The following is a 21,578-nucleotide window of genomic DNA, read 5'->3' on the forward strand; positions in this document are numbered from 1 at the left end:
CACTCTCAGGTTGATTGTAACTGAGCTCTTCCCTAAGGGACTTGGGTTGAGCAGAAATACATTCCTTCGGGGGGGGGAGGTCGCCCATCTTCAACCCTCAATCTTGTCTCCATTACTTTTACATTTTCATAGCTGTAATTTTGTGAGTAATTTTCATTTTCAGCTTTAAATGTTCATTCTCTTTTATATTAAATCTCGAAAACAAGCGAATATCATAATTGTTAAGCATACTACATTGTTCGGGGCATTTACACCAAGGGGCCCAAAAACTGATGTCACTTGCCAAAAAGGCTGTCATCTTGACGTTGATAACTCTTCCAAGTTGTCAAAACTTGCACTGAAAGGTCCTCCTAATCAGGTTACCAGCTGCTCTAGGGTACTCAGCTGGCTGCAAGTGCCCTAGAATGCCTTGGTATGTTAGCTGCAGCCTCTCCTCCTCTCTCAACCTCCACCTAGCTAGAATGAGCTTCCACCAACCTCCAACAGCCTTTCTCCCACTCACATGAGAAAGTTTGGCCAAGTGGCAGCATTCCTAATGCACTTTTCAATGATTTAATTAATTTTCTGAATTAATAATTCTGAAAATCAATTTCAGCCCATGTCCTTGCCTAGAAAATTAATTGTACCCATTCACAGTTAAATTGTCCAAGCCGTTTTGATTGCCCTGTGCCTAGAATTAGCATTAATTAAATAATTAGTGCCTAGTTCATAGTGTCACCCTGACACTTATTGGTCAAATAAATGCCCTAGGCCCAAATTGACACTAGGCACCACGTAGTACCTGTCCCATATAACTTATTAGAACTTTTGCCTTGGACACCCACTCATACCTTGGAGTACTTGGTCTGTCATTGTGAATTAACTATCTGGCACCACATATGTGCACCTCATGTTTGCACGTTTGATTAATAGCTAAATCAAATGCTAAGCAAAGCATCAAAAATTCACCTCCCCTTAACATAACTTTGCAAGACAAAAGGAAGTAGTTGGTGCCATCTTTCTCGAGCAATGTAGGAAGAATACGCACCTACACTAAGGGTACCAAAATGGCCATGCACAGTCCTTTAGTAGGAGCCTTATTAGAAACATATAGAGAAACCGGTGGTGAATGAGGCCGCTTCATCCTTTTGGACCTATCACAATTATGATCTCTCGATAATCAGGATTCAGGGCTCTCATTTTGGTCTTCTTCGCATCAATGTTTACAATCTTGACAATCGAGACGGTCTTCATAACGTTCTAACTGACGGGAACGTCAGTCTTCACAACATTGGTCGGTTTCCTTGTTGATGTCATCAAACCTATTGAACAAAAAATCCATCTTCCTTCAACGTATCTGCAAAACACAAAAGAAACTGCTGTGTTTTGATGCTAGGATGCCTGAATGGAGGAGAAATCTGCTGCAATATAGAGTATGGATGCTCCACACATGTCGAAGAAGGCCCAAACAGTGCAAAAGAAATGTGATCTTCATGACAAATCTGCACAAAACAGCAAGTAGAGTGCAGTATCCTCTTCGTAAAACATGTGGGTCCTCTCTTTTGGCAATGATACCATGTGAGAGTGCACAATGGAAGAAGAACACGAACAGGGAGAGAGAAAGGAAGAGAGAGACTGATATAATTCTATTATACAGAAACTGGTCACCCAGCTCGAAATGCATCTAGAGCACATCCAAAATAATAAACCATGCTGTAACATGCAGCGTAGTTAAGAGAATCCTGAGGCCATACAAGAGTAGACTTCACAGCTCACTTTACTCGTATAAAGCTGCCTAACTGAAACTTGCAGGCTAGACGAAATGCCATATAGCTATGCGTAAACTATGAATCGCAGATTGAGACTTTCCAGCCACAAAAAACTCCTAATGTGGTTGAATAGGCTTGGTTGGCCAGAACTTATTAGATAGAAAGAACCATTCTATTAAAAGCCTCGTGATCAAACTTTCCTCGAAGATAAGCACTTTCAATGCACATTTCTGTGTCTGGCAGTGGCTTGAAAGCTAGCAACAGCAAAGCACAAGAGGAGAAACTACCTCACCGCGAGATCATGGACGGAAGCAGTAAGGGCGCAGTCGGAAGTGGCTCGACCAAAGGCTACGAGGCGGCGGATAGGATTACGAAAGGGACTATTCCAGTGCCATTGTTCTGTACCACCATAGGTAGGCCTGCAATCATCAGATTCAGAGAGATTCATGTAATCCTCTTCTTGTATGTTCCCTCTGATATGGATGGAGACGACCACCGTGCTGTTGCGAAGGGCGACGCGGAGCCTCTGAGGAGGTGCAGGATGCACACGCCCGCCATCGTTAAGGTCTGGAAATTGCATGCAGTTTTGGCCCGTGGCTGCCAGCAGCGCGCTCAGCTCTTGGGTGTTCACTATCCTCGGGTCCAAGCTCAAGCTTGTGGGTGGAAGGAGGGGAGCCTTCATGGCCAACACAGTCGCCATCGGGGTGTGTGCAGCTGTGTGTATGTGTGTGCACTCACGCAGACGCGGGCGCGTACACGTGTATTTGGATTTCTCTTGTAATGAGGAGGGTGGAAGTTAGGATTTGATGGCCACCCACCATCCAAAGGCCTTAGAGCGTGGAAGTTAGGATTTGATGGCCATCCACCATCCAAAGGCCTTGGAGCATGTCACACGAAGGCATATAAAATTCACAAGTTTCCAAAGAATAACAAGGCTCATAATTTCATCTAGTTTAGCTAACTTTCTAAGCATAGGACTTGCTTAACAAAAAATCTTCCTGATTTAGCTGAACCTACCCTGTGCAAGTGACGATGTATCTTACAGGAGGTTTTGCAAGGGACCATGTGATGCGCATGGAACCCCCCATAAAACCTCCCCCGATCATCACGTGACATTGCGCCCACCCTCCTGCCCACAAACACACTCGCTTGCCATGCAACCCTGCCTGCCCAGTCCCGACACAGAGCGCCTTGTATTTACTCATCTTAATACTTTTTTTTTTCAAATAGGCTCGCAATTTTCCACTTAAATTGCACACAAATTTCACAATGCATATCAACACCCTAGATGAGATCGTTTGCTCTCATTACTATGATACGTTCATAATCATACATTATTGATACTTGTAGCTTGTACTTTTCATCTCTTTGTAGTCCATGTACTTCCCAGTTGCTCTTTAGCAATGATATGGTGTGTTTGCATGTGCTTGAGGTGGCAGTTGTCATTCACATGCTAGAAATTTGGACCTCAATTGTCTTCTTTGAGGGATGGGCCTCTGAAGGACATTTTATTGGAGTAGATCATTGAAGCATGTATAGTTGGGTTACTAATGCAAGTATCCCCCAAGGGTGCCAACTCTAGGATGTGTCATTCAAAGGGACATGACTTTTGCAGTGCCGACTCTAGGAGATCCCCTTGGTACTTAACAACCATTGTAATGGTTCCTACTTTATTATTAGACTATATTTCTCTAGCCATGAAGATCCATGAATGGGGGGTATTTGATCTAGCCGTGGTCTACTACTTTGGGCTCGTAAGGTAGTTCTTTGTTTGTAGGATAATAAGCAACCTTGTAGTGGACCGTGTCCCAAGATGTGCATATGATAGGTTGCTTGATACATCCCCTTTTGAAATGAGGGGGGAGGTAGATCCTAGCCTTGAGAAAAAGTAGCGGGGACAACATGCCACTAGGCAAAGGAGGAGATGGAGACAAAGATAGGAGAGAGCAATAGTAGGATGGATGTGGATATGAGAGGTAGTCGAAGAGAGAGAGTGCCAAACTTATAGGGACTTTAGTTTTGTCACATGTAGGGAGGTAGCAGCAACAACTAACCTACCACCTCTACCCTTGGCCTCCTTTGAGACAATCCTAACTTTTCCCAAGAAACCAACAACCAAGATAGTTGTACTTGCACCTCCATCCCCACCTCCACCTATAGACTTGAGCTAGCATCTATTTTTGTATGGGGGTCAGGAAACATGCATGGAATTGTTGTGTGATTTTTCATGTGTATCCACGAGAGAGAAGGTGTATCTTAGCATATATGTGTATGTCTATACACCCACATGCTAACACATGTGGGCATATATGTGTATGTTTGTGTGGAATTGTTGTGTGATTTTTCATGTGTATCCACGAGAGAGAAGGTGTATCTTAGCATATATGTGTATGTCTATATGTCCACATGCCGACACATGCATAAGATTGAAAAGAGTTGTGTGGGTGTCTCACTTTGTGACTGTGCTAAAAGAGGATTTCAACAATATTAAGCAATAAATAAGGGCATTGTGGATTTTAATTCTTTTTGTGCTTTATGCTCAAATTGCATATTATGGCACCAAAAAGAGTGCCTGGCAAGAGAAAGAAATATGTCTCACCTCGTAACAACTATTAAGTTAGCATGAAGCTACATTCGGGATGTGTTCCTAATAGGCAGATCATAGACAAGGAAGCATCATTACGTGTGAGACCTTTGGACACTCCTCCAACAAAGAAAGGATGTGGTCCAAAAATATGTGTGTTCATTGATGATGAAGCACAAGTAGATGAGGACTCCAATACCATTACAAGATTGCTGAGCAGACAGGTAGTCACTTATATGTCTATTTCATTTATATATCATTGTTGCTTATTGTTACTCACATTGTTCTTTATCATTATATATATAATTGCTTTGCTACTATTGTTTCTTATTGTTGTTTATTAACGTCTGTGTTTATAGAGACCAATGTGCACCATGAGGGTCTAGATGATAATGAAAAGGTGAGTGGTGATAGTGATCAAGGGGAGGCCGAGGATGGAAAACAACAAAAGCACTCAAGGCACCTAGGTAAGCAAGTCTCTCTAGGCTTGATGAAGGATGTAATGAGGCAATTGTATGTCAAGAAGAGGACGTTGCCTCCTACCGTGCCTCTTTGTAGATTGGTGGCTCATGAGGCAATCAGATTTGCCACAAACAATGCTCAGTTGTTGATTCCTTCCTTTGATTCCACTAGTTATCTTGAGACTATGGGACGCTTCCTTGTGTCAATTGTGGGTCCCAAAGGGGAGACCATGCCTATGACAGCCAACAATCTAGATGAGTGGGGTCTGATTTGGCATCAAAGAAATGAGGAGTTTGAGAGGGCTCTTAGGAGATAATGGCAAGATCTTAGGGGCAAGAAGTTCTTGGGTTGGGAATCACATGCTAAAAACATGGTGGAGACGCATCAAAGAAAGTAAGTAGTCATTTATACTTTGTCCATTATACATGTAGGCATTAAATATATGTATCCTATTCTTATGTTATTCTGTTTTCAATTATAGAGTACTCCGACAGTGCTCAATTCCTTATTTATGTATGATGTCAATTCATTGAGTTGCCAAGGAGAAGGAAACAGAGCTACTACTCGCATTGGATACCACCAATGCATAAGCCTTCTTCCTTCAACTGTGCTCCTCATTGTCATATGTTATGATTACATTCTCATATTATGCTTGTGTTTGTTTCCAATAGTATGTCTAGGGCGCATGTTGCTCCAAATATTGCACATGAGGTGTACATTTTCCAAAAGTTTGGTACTGCAAACAAAGAATCCATTCTAGATAGATTGAGTCCAAACATGAGGAAGTGGATTGAGGTTGAGATGAGTATACATGGAAGGTATTATCATGGTGCCGCTCCATGGTATAACTTGTGATTTAGTATCTCTCAGCTTATATGGAAGGTGCTCTTCTATCTCTAGCTCTCTTGTATGGAATGTGCTTTTCTATCTCTGGCTATAATTTCATTTTTGTTTTGGCATGATAGGATGAACTCCATGCCTTTATCTCAAAAGAAACTGCGAAGGTTGAGGCTCTTGGTATAGATGAGGTAGAGATGAAGAAACATTTCGATAAGTCTATGAGAGCAAAAGAGGAGCGCCTCAAAGATAGGGGTTACAAGTACTTATGCATTGCCAATCTCCAAAATGGGGATGATTTCTTCAAGTTGTTATTTAGCCTAAGGTGGGATAATGCGAGCATGCTCAAGATCACAAGAGACAAGTTGTATTGTCTTACAAGCTCAAAAATCTCTCCAAAGAGGTAATTTGTATTTATAAAGCAATGCTTTCTATTTATGCATGTTGTTGTGCATTGTAGGAAAAAAATATTGTTGCATCTTATGAGTCTTACGAAGTCTAAAGATTCCCACTACCCTTACTTTGGTGATTACAAGCTCTTTCAGGTTTACATGAAGAAAGAGACATACTGGGCTCATTTGCATTAAGAGGTAGTGCTATAGATCCAAAGGATACAAGTAGAAGGTCCACAACTACCAAACTCATTTGAGGAGTTCTTCAAACTTAACTTGAAGAATCATATCGTGCAGGTTGACATGATGCAATACATTCATATTGCTTTCTTGAGCTTTTTCTTAATGTACGTGTCAATGTTAAGATTTTGTAAAATGTGTATAGGCTTTTGTACATCTCTTGGATGGAGTGAAGTCTTTAGACACTATAGAGAAGATGCTAGAGCTTGTGCATTCATCCAAATGCGTGATTTATAGGTTTATTTTGATAGTTATGCATGAGGAGTAATCATTTGTTCTCTTATGGTAAGTGCTTTGATCATTATGGAGCCATTTGGATTGAGAATGTTACAGGTGGATACTACAGTGTGTAGAAGAGAAGAGGTTGGATGGAGCTCTGGAATTCACAAGAGAGTGGATTGATATCCATGATGAGAATACTATGTATTCTCCAACATTGTGTGAGAGGAAATTCATGGCATGGGAGGCAAATGTTTGTCTCCTTAGTGGCTCGATTACCTTGTGGGAGTTATCCCCAAGCAAGAGAAAGATTTGCATGAGAGTAAGTACTTTAATCCATGTAAAGCATCTTGTTGCTTTTGTAGAATTAGTTTTTGTACTCATGTATGAGGGTTTAAAGGTTGAATCATGCTCGTAGGGTTCATGGAGGAGGTTGCTGCTCATGATTCACTTGCCATGCCCACTACTGCAGACGAGCAATCAACTAAGGATATTAAGGGTGCAGAAGGAAGTACTCAAGCCACTGAATCTCACAAGGATACTACACAAGCTACCCAAGGTACTCAAGATAATGTGCAGGCTACTCAAGCTACCGTTGGAGCCACTACTACACCTCATGCTAGCATCGTTGACAAGAGAGGCAAAGGGCTTGTGAAACAACCAAGCACCTCCACAAAACTACTAAGAAAAAACGTGACACAATCCTTTATGGTGCCCACCACCCTGAAGGAGAGTGTCAGAAGATAAGGTGAGATATTGTTGCCAAAGTGAGTTGCAACTTTTGAAATAATAGAAGTTTTTCCAATGTCTCGATTGTTGTGCGTTTAGCCTAGCACACATATAGAGATGCTATAAAATATTTAGCACACACTTAGCCATTATTTTCATTTGGTTAAGTAGCATGTACTTCCACATAGCTTATTTCTCAAATTATGAAGGGTGGCTAGATGATCCGACGTAAAGCCTAACACTCAAGTGGTGATAATCGATCCTGAAACACTGAAGGAAGATGTTGGAGGGGAATTCCAGGGAGGAGTACAAATAACGTTTGGATTTTTTCAGATATGGCAAGCAATTAGAACAACCAATGAGTTATAACTATATTGCACTAGAATTAATTAGTAAATTTTAAATAACTTAATTTTTAATAATTATATATGTTTCATTATTTAAAGGGAATATTGATTCAAACAAACACACACACTTAACTCTCCCATTTAAACTAGTCTCACCCACTTATTGTCACTCTTATTTTTATATTCATACTTACTTTGTGAATTACTATGTTAAGACTTACTTGTTCAAATCTCTCTCTCTCTCTCTCTCTCTCTCTCTCTCTCTCTCTCTCTCAAATAGAAAGAGTAGTGCCTATTTTTTACAACATATGCATCCCTATAACTCTTAATTTAGTTTATCTTTCCCATCTTTCTTTCTTTTTAAAGTTTCTCATGACTCTCTCATAATCTTTGTATCCTTATCCCTCTTTAAAGTATCTATTCATGGTCATCAAGACCCTTTGTGTTTTACATGTACAAATCATAATACACTTAGGATATGTTGAAGTCCTTAATCCATAACCACATCCACAAAGATAAACTATTGTCTTAAAAAGTTGGAACTTCTTTAAAGGGAGCTCATGACTACTAAATAAAGTCTAGCCCAAATCCACAATTTTGAACTCGCCCCCTTAATATAACCATTTTACATGGAAGTGACTACCCACTTAGCTTTAACATTGAATGTTAATAACGAATCACTTATCCTTTTATATATTCAATCTCTATTTTACTTCGAATTAGTAACCAATTAACGAATTATATACAAACTTATGAATTATTAAACTCAGAGAGAGAAAGAGAAAACAAAAAAAATTAAAAGAGAAAAAAGTATATAAATTAAATAATAATAAGTATCAAATAATTCAAAAAAATTAACTAAATAACTAATAACCTAAAACAAAATTATTATAAGCAATTAATATTGTTACTTAAGTTAATTAATAAGCTAACTTATTTACTTGATAATAATTAGCTTAATCAATCAACAATTTAACTTAATTGACATATTAATAGTTAGCCTAATTAATTAATTAATTAACTTAATATTAGGTAATTTATTTAACTTAAAATATTATTTAAATAGTTAATTTTTTTAAATTATTATTATTACACAATCAATAATCAATAATCATGAGAGAGAGAGAGAGAGAGAGAGAGAGGTTGTGATGCTAGTGTAGCTAGTCCTCCTCACTTCTCCCTTCTTGCCCTTCTTACCTCCTCCATCCCATATCCATCTTCTTCCCTCTCCTCTTCCCTAACACCCTTCCTCATCTTCTCCTACCCGAGTTGAGTCGCAAATAGGATGGGGACGCTTCCAGCTCGAGTTGTGGGTCTTGTCTTGAATCATGAAGATAACACATGGTGCACCCTAGTAAAACCTTGAGGGGAGCTTTGAATTTTCCATGTGTTAGTTAGCCCCAAAACATTCTCTTAATACATAATATAGATGATAAAAACTCTATGATAATTATATTATCTAACAACACTCTTTTTCTAGTCATATCTATAGATATTCACAATAGAAATAACTGGCACTTGAGGAGGCTTTACTAATCCAAGAAATCATGGCAGAAAAAAATTTCCATCAGGTACGTCTTGCTCTCTTTTCTAAAAAGAATATTCTCCATATAATCATTCAAAAATATGGACCCATATTGACATAAGTTATTGTAACATATCTTATACATATGAACACATTTTTATAGTGAGAAAACTATGTATTCTTTCTTGATGGGGAGTAGGGTAGGTAGGGCCACTTGATGTGCCATGCTTCCCACCTTGTGGTCCTACGGGATGGGACACACGCACACACGCACGCACGCGCACGCACACGCGCATGCGCACGCGCGCGCACACACACACACACACACACACATCTTTACTTAGTCTCATATTTCAATCTCACTTTTAGTGTCACAACACACACATGGTATTAACCAACAAACCTTTAAGTAGATATATAGGCCTATTTGCTAGGCAAAACTCATTTACTTATTCGCTCTCTACCAAGCATCTAAAATTTGCTCTTTATCCACTCATAATCAAATGCATAATTGAAAGCCTAATCCACTCTCTTCCATAATAACAAGTCATATATACATGCATTATACAAAACACAGCTAACACACACACACACACACACACACACACACACACACATTGCACATTGAAATCCTTTATTAATACCCTCTATTTCTTCTGCATCACATGTATATACATATATGCAAGATCATGATCCCTCTAGTAGAATGTCACATTCTTATTGGTCAACATCTATTTAACGAATTTATAAGAATCTACCAATTATATGTGGATCATAAGTGTATTATTACTATAATCATATTTCCAAGCTTGCAATTTACACCTAATTTTAGTTGAAGCTCTTTTATGATCTAGCTTTGAGAATATTGAAGTAGAAGATGAAGGGCCTAAATTTGATAATTGTTTTCCTATTTTTAGCTATTTTGCCCATCAAAACAAGGAAAAAACTTGCATATATCAAATGGCATGTCTTTTTAAAGATGATGCATGCCATTTTTTGAGATATTATGTATAGCATACTTAGATTTCTATACAATTTGAAACTTAATGCACATAAATGAAAGGTACTTCAATAAGCTTGGCTATTACCTGAAATATTGGGCATCCCATCAAATTTAGGCCTTAGTTCTTGCCAAAAATGAGGGAGGTGGATGAGGGATTTCCTCAATTAACTAGCATTTTGCTTAGCACTTGGCAAGTCTTTAGTCAATTATTTCTCTACACTAGTTAAAGACTCAACCCTTTAACCCAAGTCATCATTCATGGTAGCATTATTTTCATTTTGGTGACAAACAATTGGGTAGGTCTCACTTATGCCTTTACACTAGGTGTGTTGTCTCCTTCTTTCTTTGAGGACTATTAAGACTTTTAATGTCTCTGACAGTCACGCCTTTGATAGTTTAGCTACTTGTACCTTGACTACATAGTGGCTGTCATTTATTTATGCTATCCTTACCACTAAGTGAATAGGAGCTGCCTATCAAACTTCACATCGAGGCCTTCTTTTAGCAGGTCAATCATTAGTAGACTTAATGACATACTCAATTCACTCCGTTAGCTTGAGCTTGTTGCCTAATACTTCGAACCTTAAGAATTGGTATTACTTCTAGCACGCCTAGATCTCAGTATGACTACCATGCTAAATGGTTCATGATAAGATTACTTGCACCTGACTGTGTTATAACATTATTTATAACGAGTGTCTTTTACCTCTCTAAGTGGTGTACTTAGACACCAAAACTGAAGTAGAAAATAGAGCATTTGCAATGAAAAATCAAGAGGCATTATAGATTTCTAAGCGAAAGCGTGGCCCAGAACCCGTTGGAAGTGTCTATTTTCCAATCAGAGTTCATTAGAGGGCCCATTTAAAGAGGCACAACTTTGCATTACAAAGCAGCTATTTGATCTAGAAGCCAAAAAGAGCATCCAAGAAGCCAAGTCAATAGAAAATGATGCAAGGAACGTGGTCGTGTTTTCAAATCTCAAATCCGAATTCGTTTGGGCCTCCGATTTTAGTCGTGACTGTGCGAACGCAAAAGGGCTGAACTATTTATTTGACTTATTAAGCTTAAGAAGTTAAATAACTCAAAATCTCACAATTAGAAGGGGGGAGTAAGAGGGAGGGGGGTGCATTTGTCGGCGCATCCCTTTATTTCTCCCAAAAATGCCATTTTGGAACCGTCAAAGATGCAAGGAGCAACCTTGGCTATGAGATGCTAATTTTTTTTGATCCAAATCACCGTAAAAATTGTGCAAATTGATGCATTCTATTGAAAGCTTAGTTTTTAGTCTTTCTCTCTCCTCTTTCTCTCTTGCCATAATTTATGTTCATGTGGGTTGAGAGGATGAGGGGGAATGGGTGCCAGATCGTAACAAAATGCAAGGAATGGAGAGAGGGAGCACGAAGTTTATCAATACCAGCTGTATGGAGTGTTAGCGTGATGGGCGGCCTACACATCTCCAAAATCTTGTAAAATTATGCGGTTTTCTTGTGATAAGTCTCGATTTTAAACAAAATTCGACTCTAATATTGTTTTCGTCATGAAATTGAGATGTGTATGGGCTAAAATTCAACATGGAAGTGATATGTGCTACATTTAAGGGCTACAAGCCCAAAATTTCAAAATGTATGGCTGACATAATGCAGAAATTAATTATCTAGTACACATGCAAAATACGTAAAATTGAGAAATATGGTGGTGATTGATTGAATTGGTGAAAGTAATGGTGAATGTGGGAAAAAATGATGCATGTTGGTTGCCATGACTATGTTTCTCTATTTTATGATCTAAAATTCAGAATTATTAGCATTTATATAGAAAATACTTGAGAAAAATTATTAAAAAATAGGAAAAATGGATTTTAAATCTAGAAAATTTTAAAAAATAATAGAACATGTTCAAATGTATGGTGGGCTATAAGGCATGAGGTTTAGCCTTAGTTTACACCCATTTGCGTGTTAAAGTGCCTAGTTTAGGGGGTGTTTCTATGGGGGGAATCATAGAAAACACTCCACATAATGAATAAATATCAAACAAGGACTGAAATGCCAAGTTTTTTCATAAAGAAGAATGAATGATTGTGCATTGAAGTGCAGCATATAGACGTCATTGAATATATATAGAAACGAAAGTACTTGTTAGCCCGATTTCATCTTCTCAACGTCGCACTGCATTAGGGAAAAGCATGAAAAGAATGTCTTTGTACGACACATGACTGGTTGTTATTTGAAAACCGTTTGAGAATGCTAGGACATTCCACATTGCATGTGTATGAAACGTGGTATCAACGATCAAGACTACCAAGGTCCCCCACATAGGTTGGCTTGGTATTAGCAAGTGAATTGTCTCGTTGAAAAAAAGGTTGGATACTTGGATGCATTTGAAATGAGCAGAGAAAATCTAAAAGTTTTTCTAACATCTTTGAATATATTGCTCATAGTCAATTGCCTGCATCTTAGTCTCACTTAATGACTTAGGATCTCACATCCTCACTTGGATTTGCATATTAATCACTAAGCCACTCGTAAAGAGCTCACTCATCACATCATTCGGCAACATAGTGGCTCTTCTTGGCTTAAGCCTAAAAATATCATCAAAGGCTCCAGCATATTCTTTGACAGAGATATATGACTCTTATTGAATCTGTGTAAGCTTCCCCAAGACTAAAGTCATGGGAACCTTCTTCTCATACTCATCTAGAAATTTGTCACATAGTTCCTCAAAGGTTCTTATTAACCCTCTTGGGAGGCTCCAATACAATTTCTTGGCCTGACCCTTCAAGGAACTTGAAAACACAAGCATCCAATGTATACCATCAAACTTACTTGTAAGGCAAGTTAGATCGTTTTCTTTCAAATATAGTATCGGATCCTCATCTAGCAGCCCATAAAACATTGCAAGATCCCTATAAGGAGGAGGGCATTTATTCCTCTTCTTTGGGATGAACACTGGGTCATCTAGATCTTCATATTCATCTTGACCTAATCCCAATGTCTCAAGGTCTCTAATCTCTTCCATTTCCACCTTTACCAATGTATGAAGGTTAATATTTTCATTGATGTCCCTTTCTACTAACTCACAGAGTGGTCTAGGGAGTCCTATAACTTTCAGCATATCATTTCAATCCTTTCTCAAAGGATCTTCCATCCCTTGGCTGTCCATAGGAAATTCCATACTAGATTTATGCAGGAGCTTTTGCCCCTCACCTAAAGCAAATATATCAACATTACTTAGAGCTTGGGGGTTGTGCCTTTTGAGCAACTATTTTCTCTTAACAACTAAGGCTTTCAACGTTCTTTTGTGAGGCCTAATATTTCAATATGGTGACCCACCACATGGGACATTTCAATCATAATTAAATTCCATTGTGTGTTGATACTTTTCTATGGCATTACAACTTTAGCATGATCGTTAGTCGATGCCATGACTACCACTCCAACATACATGTTGCATATCCTCTAGGTTGATGGATGGTTATGCACAATGTCTCTTGGATAGAGACTGCGCCGAGACGAGAACCTCGGCCCATGCCATCATACTAGAGGATGGAATAGCCACTAAATGGTAACTTTCTATATCACATGAATTATCCCTTGTAGAGGATTCATGCTCTACATAAATAATTAGGTCCATCAATAGGTTTTGTATAGGGCAAACCAAGTGTTTTAAGCCCTGGGAAAATCCTATTTTGCAAATGTTTTAACACATCCCTAATGGTCAAGATTATAAAATTTTAGATCCCTTTTTAGCCAAGGTTAAAAAACTACCACTTATAAGCAGCTCTCGGTAAATGTACCACTTGTTGGGACCAAAAATGGGCCCGAAATAGGCTCTATCAGCTCCTACACACACTAAACAACCCACCGGGCCTCCTAGCCACCATGAGCATTTAGATGATACGAGATGGTTTATCTAACTAATGCGTTTGTAGACATAAGTTTCAAACTTTAGTCCAATAGTTTGCCCATCCCGACTCCAAGCATAGGGAGCTTCCCATACATAGGTGAGTATCTCATGCCTTTTCAAAATGTAGCAATACGCAATCTCCCTTTGCAAACTACAAAGCATGTCTATGGTGATCAACTGCCTTCTTTTTCTTTTCCTATGATCTCTGAAGTGCATATCTTATCTTTGCATAGGCTGCATCCAAGTTTTTTGCATAATGTTCAATTTAAAAGATCTTATCCTTAGTCTGCAAGATAGATGGTACCTTCTTGCCACCCTCAACCACATCAAATGGAGCTTTGCCAATGGAACTATGCATGATTTGCACATATAGAGAGCACCCCCTAGCTGAATGTTGTGGCCCTTATGGCTCTCCTACACCCTAGGGATTGGCCTCGGGGATGCACCGTCTTAACACATAAAAACAACGAAAGAGAGTCCACTCTTTTGATATTGCATGATCTAGGAGATATATTTATTTCTTCACACAAGTGTCCCCTAAGATAACCGATCTAACCTATAGCAAGTAAAACCTCTTTCACTCAATTGTAGGTCAATAATGTGAAATATACATTTTTCTCTTGGAAAGACTTTGTCCTAAGAAGCACTGAACGCCCTTGTAATCAGGGTGGAAGATTGAAAATGACCATGATCTTCGAGAAATCTATGGCAATGCCATTCTTTGACACCATGTGTCCTAGGATGCATCCATGCTTCACCCAAAACTGGCACTTCAAGGGGTTCAATGAGAGATGGTATAGTGGACATTGTTCAAAGATGTGTATGTGTTCAATCCCACCTCCAACAAATCTTTAATCTACTTCGTAACTTCTTCATGTTCACATTTGGATTATTTATAAGATGGCTTATTCACTAGTTTTGAATAAGGATCCAAGTATGTAGGGTGATCAATTTCTCTCTTAGGAGATAAGGTGGTAAGCATCTAGAATAGGCCCTTATACTCCTCTAAAAGAGCTTTCAATACTGGATGATTTGTTGATTTCTTGGACTAAATTTGTTACCTATTTATTTACATGTAAAACAAATATTTAAGAGCACTTTTTAAACTTCTTTTTGAGATACTTAGTTGTGATAAGTTGAAATTTTGATTTATTGTGGGTTCCTTGCAAATGAATGAGTTGTCCCTCACTTATAAGCTTCATATAAAGCTAGGAAGAATCCATACTAATCCTTCCCAATCACATCAACTAATCACAATATAGTACCACATCTATATGGCCCATCTCTAAAGTAATTGCATTCACCTATGCATCATAATTTTCAACCAAGTGTAGGGGAATTTTCGGGCACATTTGGGTGCTGACCTCATCATCAACATTGGCTACTATAATTCAATGGAAAGACATCCCAATCTTAGTCTATGGATGATCTATTTATGAGACTATGAGTACTATCACTATCCACCAAAATGAAATTTTTTGTCCCATGGATGCTCCCTTGAATTCGAAGTGCATTTAGGCTCCTAGAGTCTATCCATACATCCATTGAGATAGAACAAAGTGAAGTGGCAATATGTGACTCAATCGCACCTGGATCAAAAGATACATGCCCACCTTGGTCAAAAGCAAATCCATCCAATGGATCATAAAATTATTCTTGACCACAATCCTCATGCTCAACATGCATTATGGCATTCAAATCTTCGTCCTCATCTTTCAAATCTTCAAGAACAATCGTGTTGTAATTCTTAACCTTGGCATTCTTATAGACACATTTAGAAGCATGATCGACTAAGCACTTTTTCTCACATTTAAAACATAACCCCTTTTCCTTGTGCTCTTTAAAATGATCCATGGGGATAACTTTTTTGCACACCTTGGGTTGAAGAATCCTTTGATCTATTTTCAATTTGCTTATTCTCAACCTTTGAGCTACTTGTGCTATACTAAAAAGAATTTGTTGCCTTGATACATTGAATGAGGGATAAGTTGGCTCTATGACTGCTATTTGACACATTACTTCCACCATAAGTCCCTCCAAATTACCCTTGCCTCTTGACAACCTTTAGTTATCCAAAAGATGGTTGAAGTGATGGATCTCTCTGATACTTTCTAGAATACCTCTTTCCTAGCTCAATAGCCTTGAATAAAGTTGTAGGAATCCACATACATGGTAAGGTTAAGAAATTGGTTAGTATACTCCCTTATGGTAAGTCCACATTGCTCTAAGCTATATCACTTCAAGAAAGCCTTTCTTTTTCAATTAGGGAGATGAAGACTTCTGCAAAAGTGCCTTGAACTCATTCCAAGTGTCTGGTCATCTATCTATGAGACAATCTCAAAACAAGCCTCCAATTTTGAAAACCATTCTTTAAGTTTGGATGGGGATGATTATTGACCATTGTATTTGGGCAGCACTATCTTGTCCCTCAACTCAGAATCATTATAGATAGGCTATCCATGATAGAGCTAATCATTTATGAGTTTCCATAAGGCCACTATTGCTTGAATAATTTCTACCATGAGAGGGTTGAGATCTTACCGTAGGAAGTAGTCCTCTTGATCCTTGTTTTTATGGAAAGACTTTAATTCCTTGAGAATTTATATTTACTACCTAAAATGGTACTTTACCCATATTTGCTTGTGGTTTCTCCCTATTTTCCTTTTCCTTCATTTGAAGTTCCATCCATTTTGGGAATTAATTTACAAGTTTATTAAAAAATGACTAGGTCTAATTCATTGCATCCATCAATTGTTCATGCCTTGAAGAATGTCGAGTTTCACGCTCATACAAAGTATTATTCAATTGACTAAGCTCCTGTAATTTGGTATGCATGCTCCTCCAAAGCCTTGTTTTTACCCTTTTGCCCTATCATGATGGTGTAGTCTTATAGCACCTACTGTCATTAAAATTTCAATAACTTTTGCTAGGAAACTCTGATCAATAAACTTCTTAATTTCAATCAAAGTTTACTTTATCCTCTTCAAAAAAGCACTTAATCTTGCAATTTGGTTTAGTAGAGAAAAAGTTCTAGCTATTGAAAGTTGGATGTTGTAGTATAGAACAAGTTGCATCATCGTCTTTTTGATCTAGTCACTAGACTTCGAGAGGATGTATTACAAGCTTTAAGGTTCTATGGAGACTTCAAGAATGAAGAAATAGAAGCTCTTTCTCAAAAAGTAACTATGGTTTAAGCTTCAACTATCCAATTATCCCTTATTTTACCAAGTGACCTTCAAAATCACGACTTGCTATTTTAGCCACAATTTGGATAAATTCCTCCATAACTCCTACGAGAGCTCCAATATTAACATCTACTTCATGTAGATAGCCTGCAAGTACCTACCATATGTCATTGTACCTATTGTGTTGGATTTTCTAAGATGAAAAGAGGAAAAAAGGATAGGGAAAATAGGAAAATGAAATGGACCAAGATCCTGAGCTCTAATTCATCTTGTAATGAAGGAGATTAGGGAGAAGAGAAAAGAGTGCAAAAGAGAGAGAATTATTGAAGATGATGACATAGAAAGATAGGAAAGAGGCGAGAGAAGCCATGAAAGCAGAGAGAAGAAGGTAAGATGAAGAGACTGTGATCTTGTATTGATGAATGATGAAATAAAAGCCTCTTACATCCCTTTCATACCTAACCATTGTGGTTGGTATTTTCTTATTTTCCCCTAACAAGTATTCTTGTCTTTCCCATTCTTTACAATAAATAATTCATATAATCATCAATGTCATCATCATTGACGTCTCTATTGAATGGTGCTGCATATTGATTTTTGAGCCTTCATACATGCTTGGATTATTCTTGCACAAAGTCCTCATACACTGTAATGATGGGGATGAGATACATCTTGTGCTGGCAAGTACACATTGGTCACTAAATCAAATAGGAACCTATGCCAATAATACATGCATTGTTAGTTTTTAATTGATGCATATATAATACATCTATCAAATACATGGGTTACTAGCATACATTTATAGTTTTTCTTTGAGACAACTCATAACAAGTATATCTTTGGTTAGCTTATAAGATTGATATAAGAGCCAAATTTGTACTCAACTTAGTGCTAAGGTGACATTGGCTCTACAAGGCTCCTAGAGAAAGACCATCAAGTAAACCTTCCCCATCCCTCCCTGCCTCCCTTCCTCCCTTCCTCATCCCCCCACCCATTGGTGTATAATAACATAATTAGGACTTTGTGATTTACAACTTTGCAAAGTCTAGAGGTGATGTTATAAATTGCATGACTTATATACATATATAATTTTATTATGAACCCATTTGTGCATGGTTGCTTCAACTTTCCAAACCTATAAAATAGCAACAATTGGGTTTTGTTCTTCATGGAGGATACATCATGGCTTTTGTTGTATTATGCTCCAATGTGATTTGCATGCTTTGGAACCATTTTCTACACTCTTTTCTCATGTTTTGTTCTTAAACAACCCTCAGACACGTTAAAGAAGAGGAAGCAAATCAAATTTCTACTAGTTTGATAAGGAGATCAAGCAACAATCCTTACCGAGCATTAGTATTGGAAGAGAATGCAAGGTGAGGTCCTCCTAGAGAGAGAATGATAGACTGACATTTGCAAAGTTATCATCCCCTCTCTATGAGTGTCAAGACCTAAAATAGGCCCGACACTTGCTATAAGCACTAGCCGGGCCTCTAACACTCACAAGATAACTTTTGTAGTGGAATGTAGTCCAATGATTGCCCTTCCCTACTCCTCAGAGGGAGATCCCATATATCTTGGTGTAGTACACCATCGTAATACAAACATAAAGGAGGCACCCCTCCGATTGAATGCCGTGGCCCCACTACAGCTCTCCTATATCAAGAGGATTGGCCCCTCGATGTATCGCCAACACAAATAACACAGATGTAACAAGCTCCACTCTTGTTTTAAACGATCTAGGAGATAGAAATTTCCTCACTCGACAATCTCCCAAGGAACCCAAATGCCTAAACCTACAACGTAGGTGCCTCACAACTCAGCGTGGGCCATCTATATCAGAAACCAATTGTAATGCATCCAGGAGTTACCATGTGATATGCGCAATGCAACTTGAATGCCATAGTGCTCAAACATTTTATAAATCACCATTATGTGGTGTAACAAACATGTCTTTCTATGATTTCAATCTACACGTCATGCTTCATTGCCAAGGGTCAGAGGCCTTGAGCCTTCTCGTGTAGCTTAACCCCCTTTTAACTTAAATATAAATGTCCTATATGTTATGCACAAGCAAATAGACCAAAATTTCATATATTTTTAGCAACTAATCATCATCAAAACCCCTCTTTCCCCTACTGTTTAGTTTTGCATCGTTGATAGTGTAAAGAGTGGTTTTTTTGTGTGCTTTTCTTATAAAAAGCAATAAAAACGGACTTTAACATGAAGACACAGCTGAACTGAGGCTTATCCCCATGCTACAGCCATGCCATACATTCACGGACATAAACCTTATTTTTTCCTAATTTTCTAGCACAAAAAACTAAAATTTCATATTTTTAAGCTATTTATCTTCATTTATTTCAATAAAAATTTTGATATGACTGATTTATGGGTTGGGATTGATCACAATCACTCATAATTGATTTTGTATTCATTTCTACTCCATGTGAACCCCAAAATCACAACAAAACCCCCAAAATTTATCATTTTCATGAAAATTGCTTAATTGTGAGTTTTGCGTGTTTTGTTTTAAATTATTAAATGACTCAAATTTTTGTTTTTTTCCAAGATTTCTGATCGAGTTCAGCATTTGCAATCAAATGAATCCATTTACAAACAATTTTATCAAACATCTTTCATGAAATGAATAAAATGAGTGCTTACGCATAGAAATCCGATTTTGGAGGCGCGTAATTAATGGTTGTGAGGCCGCTGACGTTGACACACTCTCCAATTCTAATCTATGATCTCCTCCACTCCGGTACCATTATTCCATAAAAAACGTCCATCAAACCCCATCCCCTTCTCTCATAGAATCACGCGTGTGAACAAGCAACAAGAGGAGTGAGGAGAGAGAAAATTTAAAAAGAAGAATTTTGATTCCCTCCATGAAAATCAGCGTGCTTATGACCAAAATGAAGCACTCAGGGAGTAGATCAGGAATGTGTAGTCGGTTCTTGATGATGCCTAGCATCGGAGAGGCACAAATCTCAAGAAAAATGGGGTGCAAACCTCCCTCCTCACGATCAGATTTTTTGGTTTTCTTTCATTAATTAAGGTAGTTTTAATGTTTAAAATATCTAGTCTATCTCTTTGTGTTCACACTGCAACCAAAGTGAATTTTTCACTTTTAGAGGGGCAAATGAGCTCGAATTTGAGATCCATCTAGCCGGACGGCTTCGTGACGTCAAAATCTATAAACTTGGGATCCACCACACACTTTTCGACTTCCGAATCATGTAGCAGCTTCATAACGCAAAACCTTGCAGGGATTAAATGGGGGTCAAATAGACTCTGATCGATGAACCGAGACTTGCGTTGGGTTTTTGGCATTGAACTCCATCTGGGAAAACTCTAGCTCATCGATCCGCAATCGTTTCATTTTGCATGAAAATTTGGTCTTTTTTGGCCTCCCGGCCTCTTTTCCATCTTAAAAGTTGGAGGTGAGATATAGTAGCAATAACTATTTTGGCTTAGGAGGGAGCAAGTTGGGTGGCAAGGGCTGAGCACAAATCTAGTTGTCAGTATTGCTAAGCTAGGGGTCTAAGTTTGGCAGTGTGAGATCCACGTGCCAACCTCCCCTTGGCATGACATCCATCACTCTGTTTATAAACAGTGTAGCACCCAGTAGTCAGTCTAGGAAGTGCGACAATGATCATGCTAGCCTTCTTGCAGCAAAATCAATATTTATGTGCATCTGTGTGTGCTCTTAGGAGCATCTAAGTGCGTGCTCCAAGAATCAAAACCCTAAGAAAATCTTCCAAGATGGCCTTAAGCAACATCATTACGCATGATGAGGGGGACCTAGAGAAAGGCATGATTGTTACCAGGGAAAGACGGAAGGTATAGTTGTTGCCCTAAGGCTATGGGAGAGGCTTAAATTATCTTTGCATACTCCCTTCACTGCACATGTGACAAGAGAGACACACTAGCTTGAAATTTTTCAAAAAAGTGACATTTGAAAATATAAATGAGGGGAGCCTTGGGATCATCCAAGGACAACCATGTAGGCTTGGAGATAGGTTGGCGAGATTTCTTTAATCAAGTATAGAATTATATATTATGTTATTAAATTGTCTATAAAACTATCATATAAGTAAGCACATATAAACATCTATATATAGAGGTTATGGATTATACTATATATGCCTTCTATATAATATAAAGTTTGTGATAAAACATACATCATAGGTTTTGAATAGTTGATGATTCCATATAAATAACAACATCTATATTATGTTCAATTCAAAAGTTTAAATAAACCTTGTCAATTATCTTAAAAATTGCATGAACAACTAGATAACTAAGAATATTAATATTACAAACAATTATAAATGTACATGATCATGTATTAATGATTATCTAAACAAAACTATAAGTAAGTATAGATAAATTATTATA

The 21,578-nt window shown here is 38.1% G+C and overlaps 1 protein-coding gene across 4 annotated transcripts in view; it reads right to left on the reverse strand.

The window, feature by feature from the left end:
- The window catches only part of LOC148019148 (Acyl-CoA N-acyltransferases (NAT) superfamily protein), a 42,912-nt gene extending 40,327 nt beyond the window's left edge, over nucleotides 1-2,585 (reverse strand). For 2 of the 4 annotated variants that reach the window (XM_087660672.1, XM_087660669.1), the window contains exon 1: nucleotides 2,041-2,583. In XM_087660672.1, the coding sequence (XP_087516798.1) occupies nucleotides 2,041-2,448 (408 nt within the window). In that variant the 5' untranslated portion in view covers nucleotides 2,449-2,583. Of the gene's footprint in view, nucleotides 1-2,040 lie in introns of all 4 variants that reach the window. The other 2 variants (XM_087660671.1, XM_087660670.1) reach the window with 2 other exon arrangements.
- Between the last annotated feature and the right edge of the window lie 18,993 nt (nucleotides 2,586-21,578).

Source organism: Lygodium microphyllum, chromosome 20 (assembly GCF_053477565.2).
Source record: "Lygodium microphyllum isolate KBCC chromosome 20, Lygodium_microphyllum_v1.1.10, whole genome shotgun sequence".
NCBI classification, from domain to species: domain Eukaryota; kingdom Viridiplantae; phylum Streptophyta; class Polypodiopsida; order Schizaeales; family Lygodiaceae; genus Lygodium; species Lygodium microphyllum.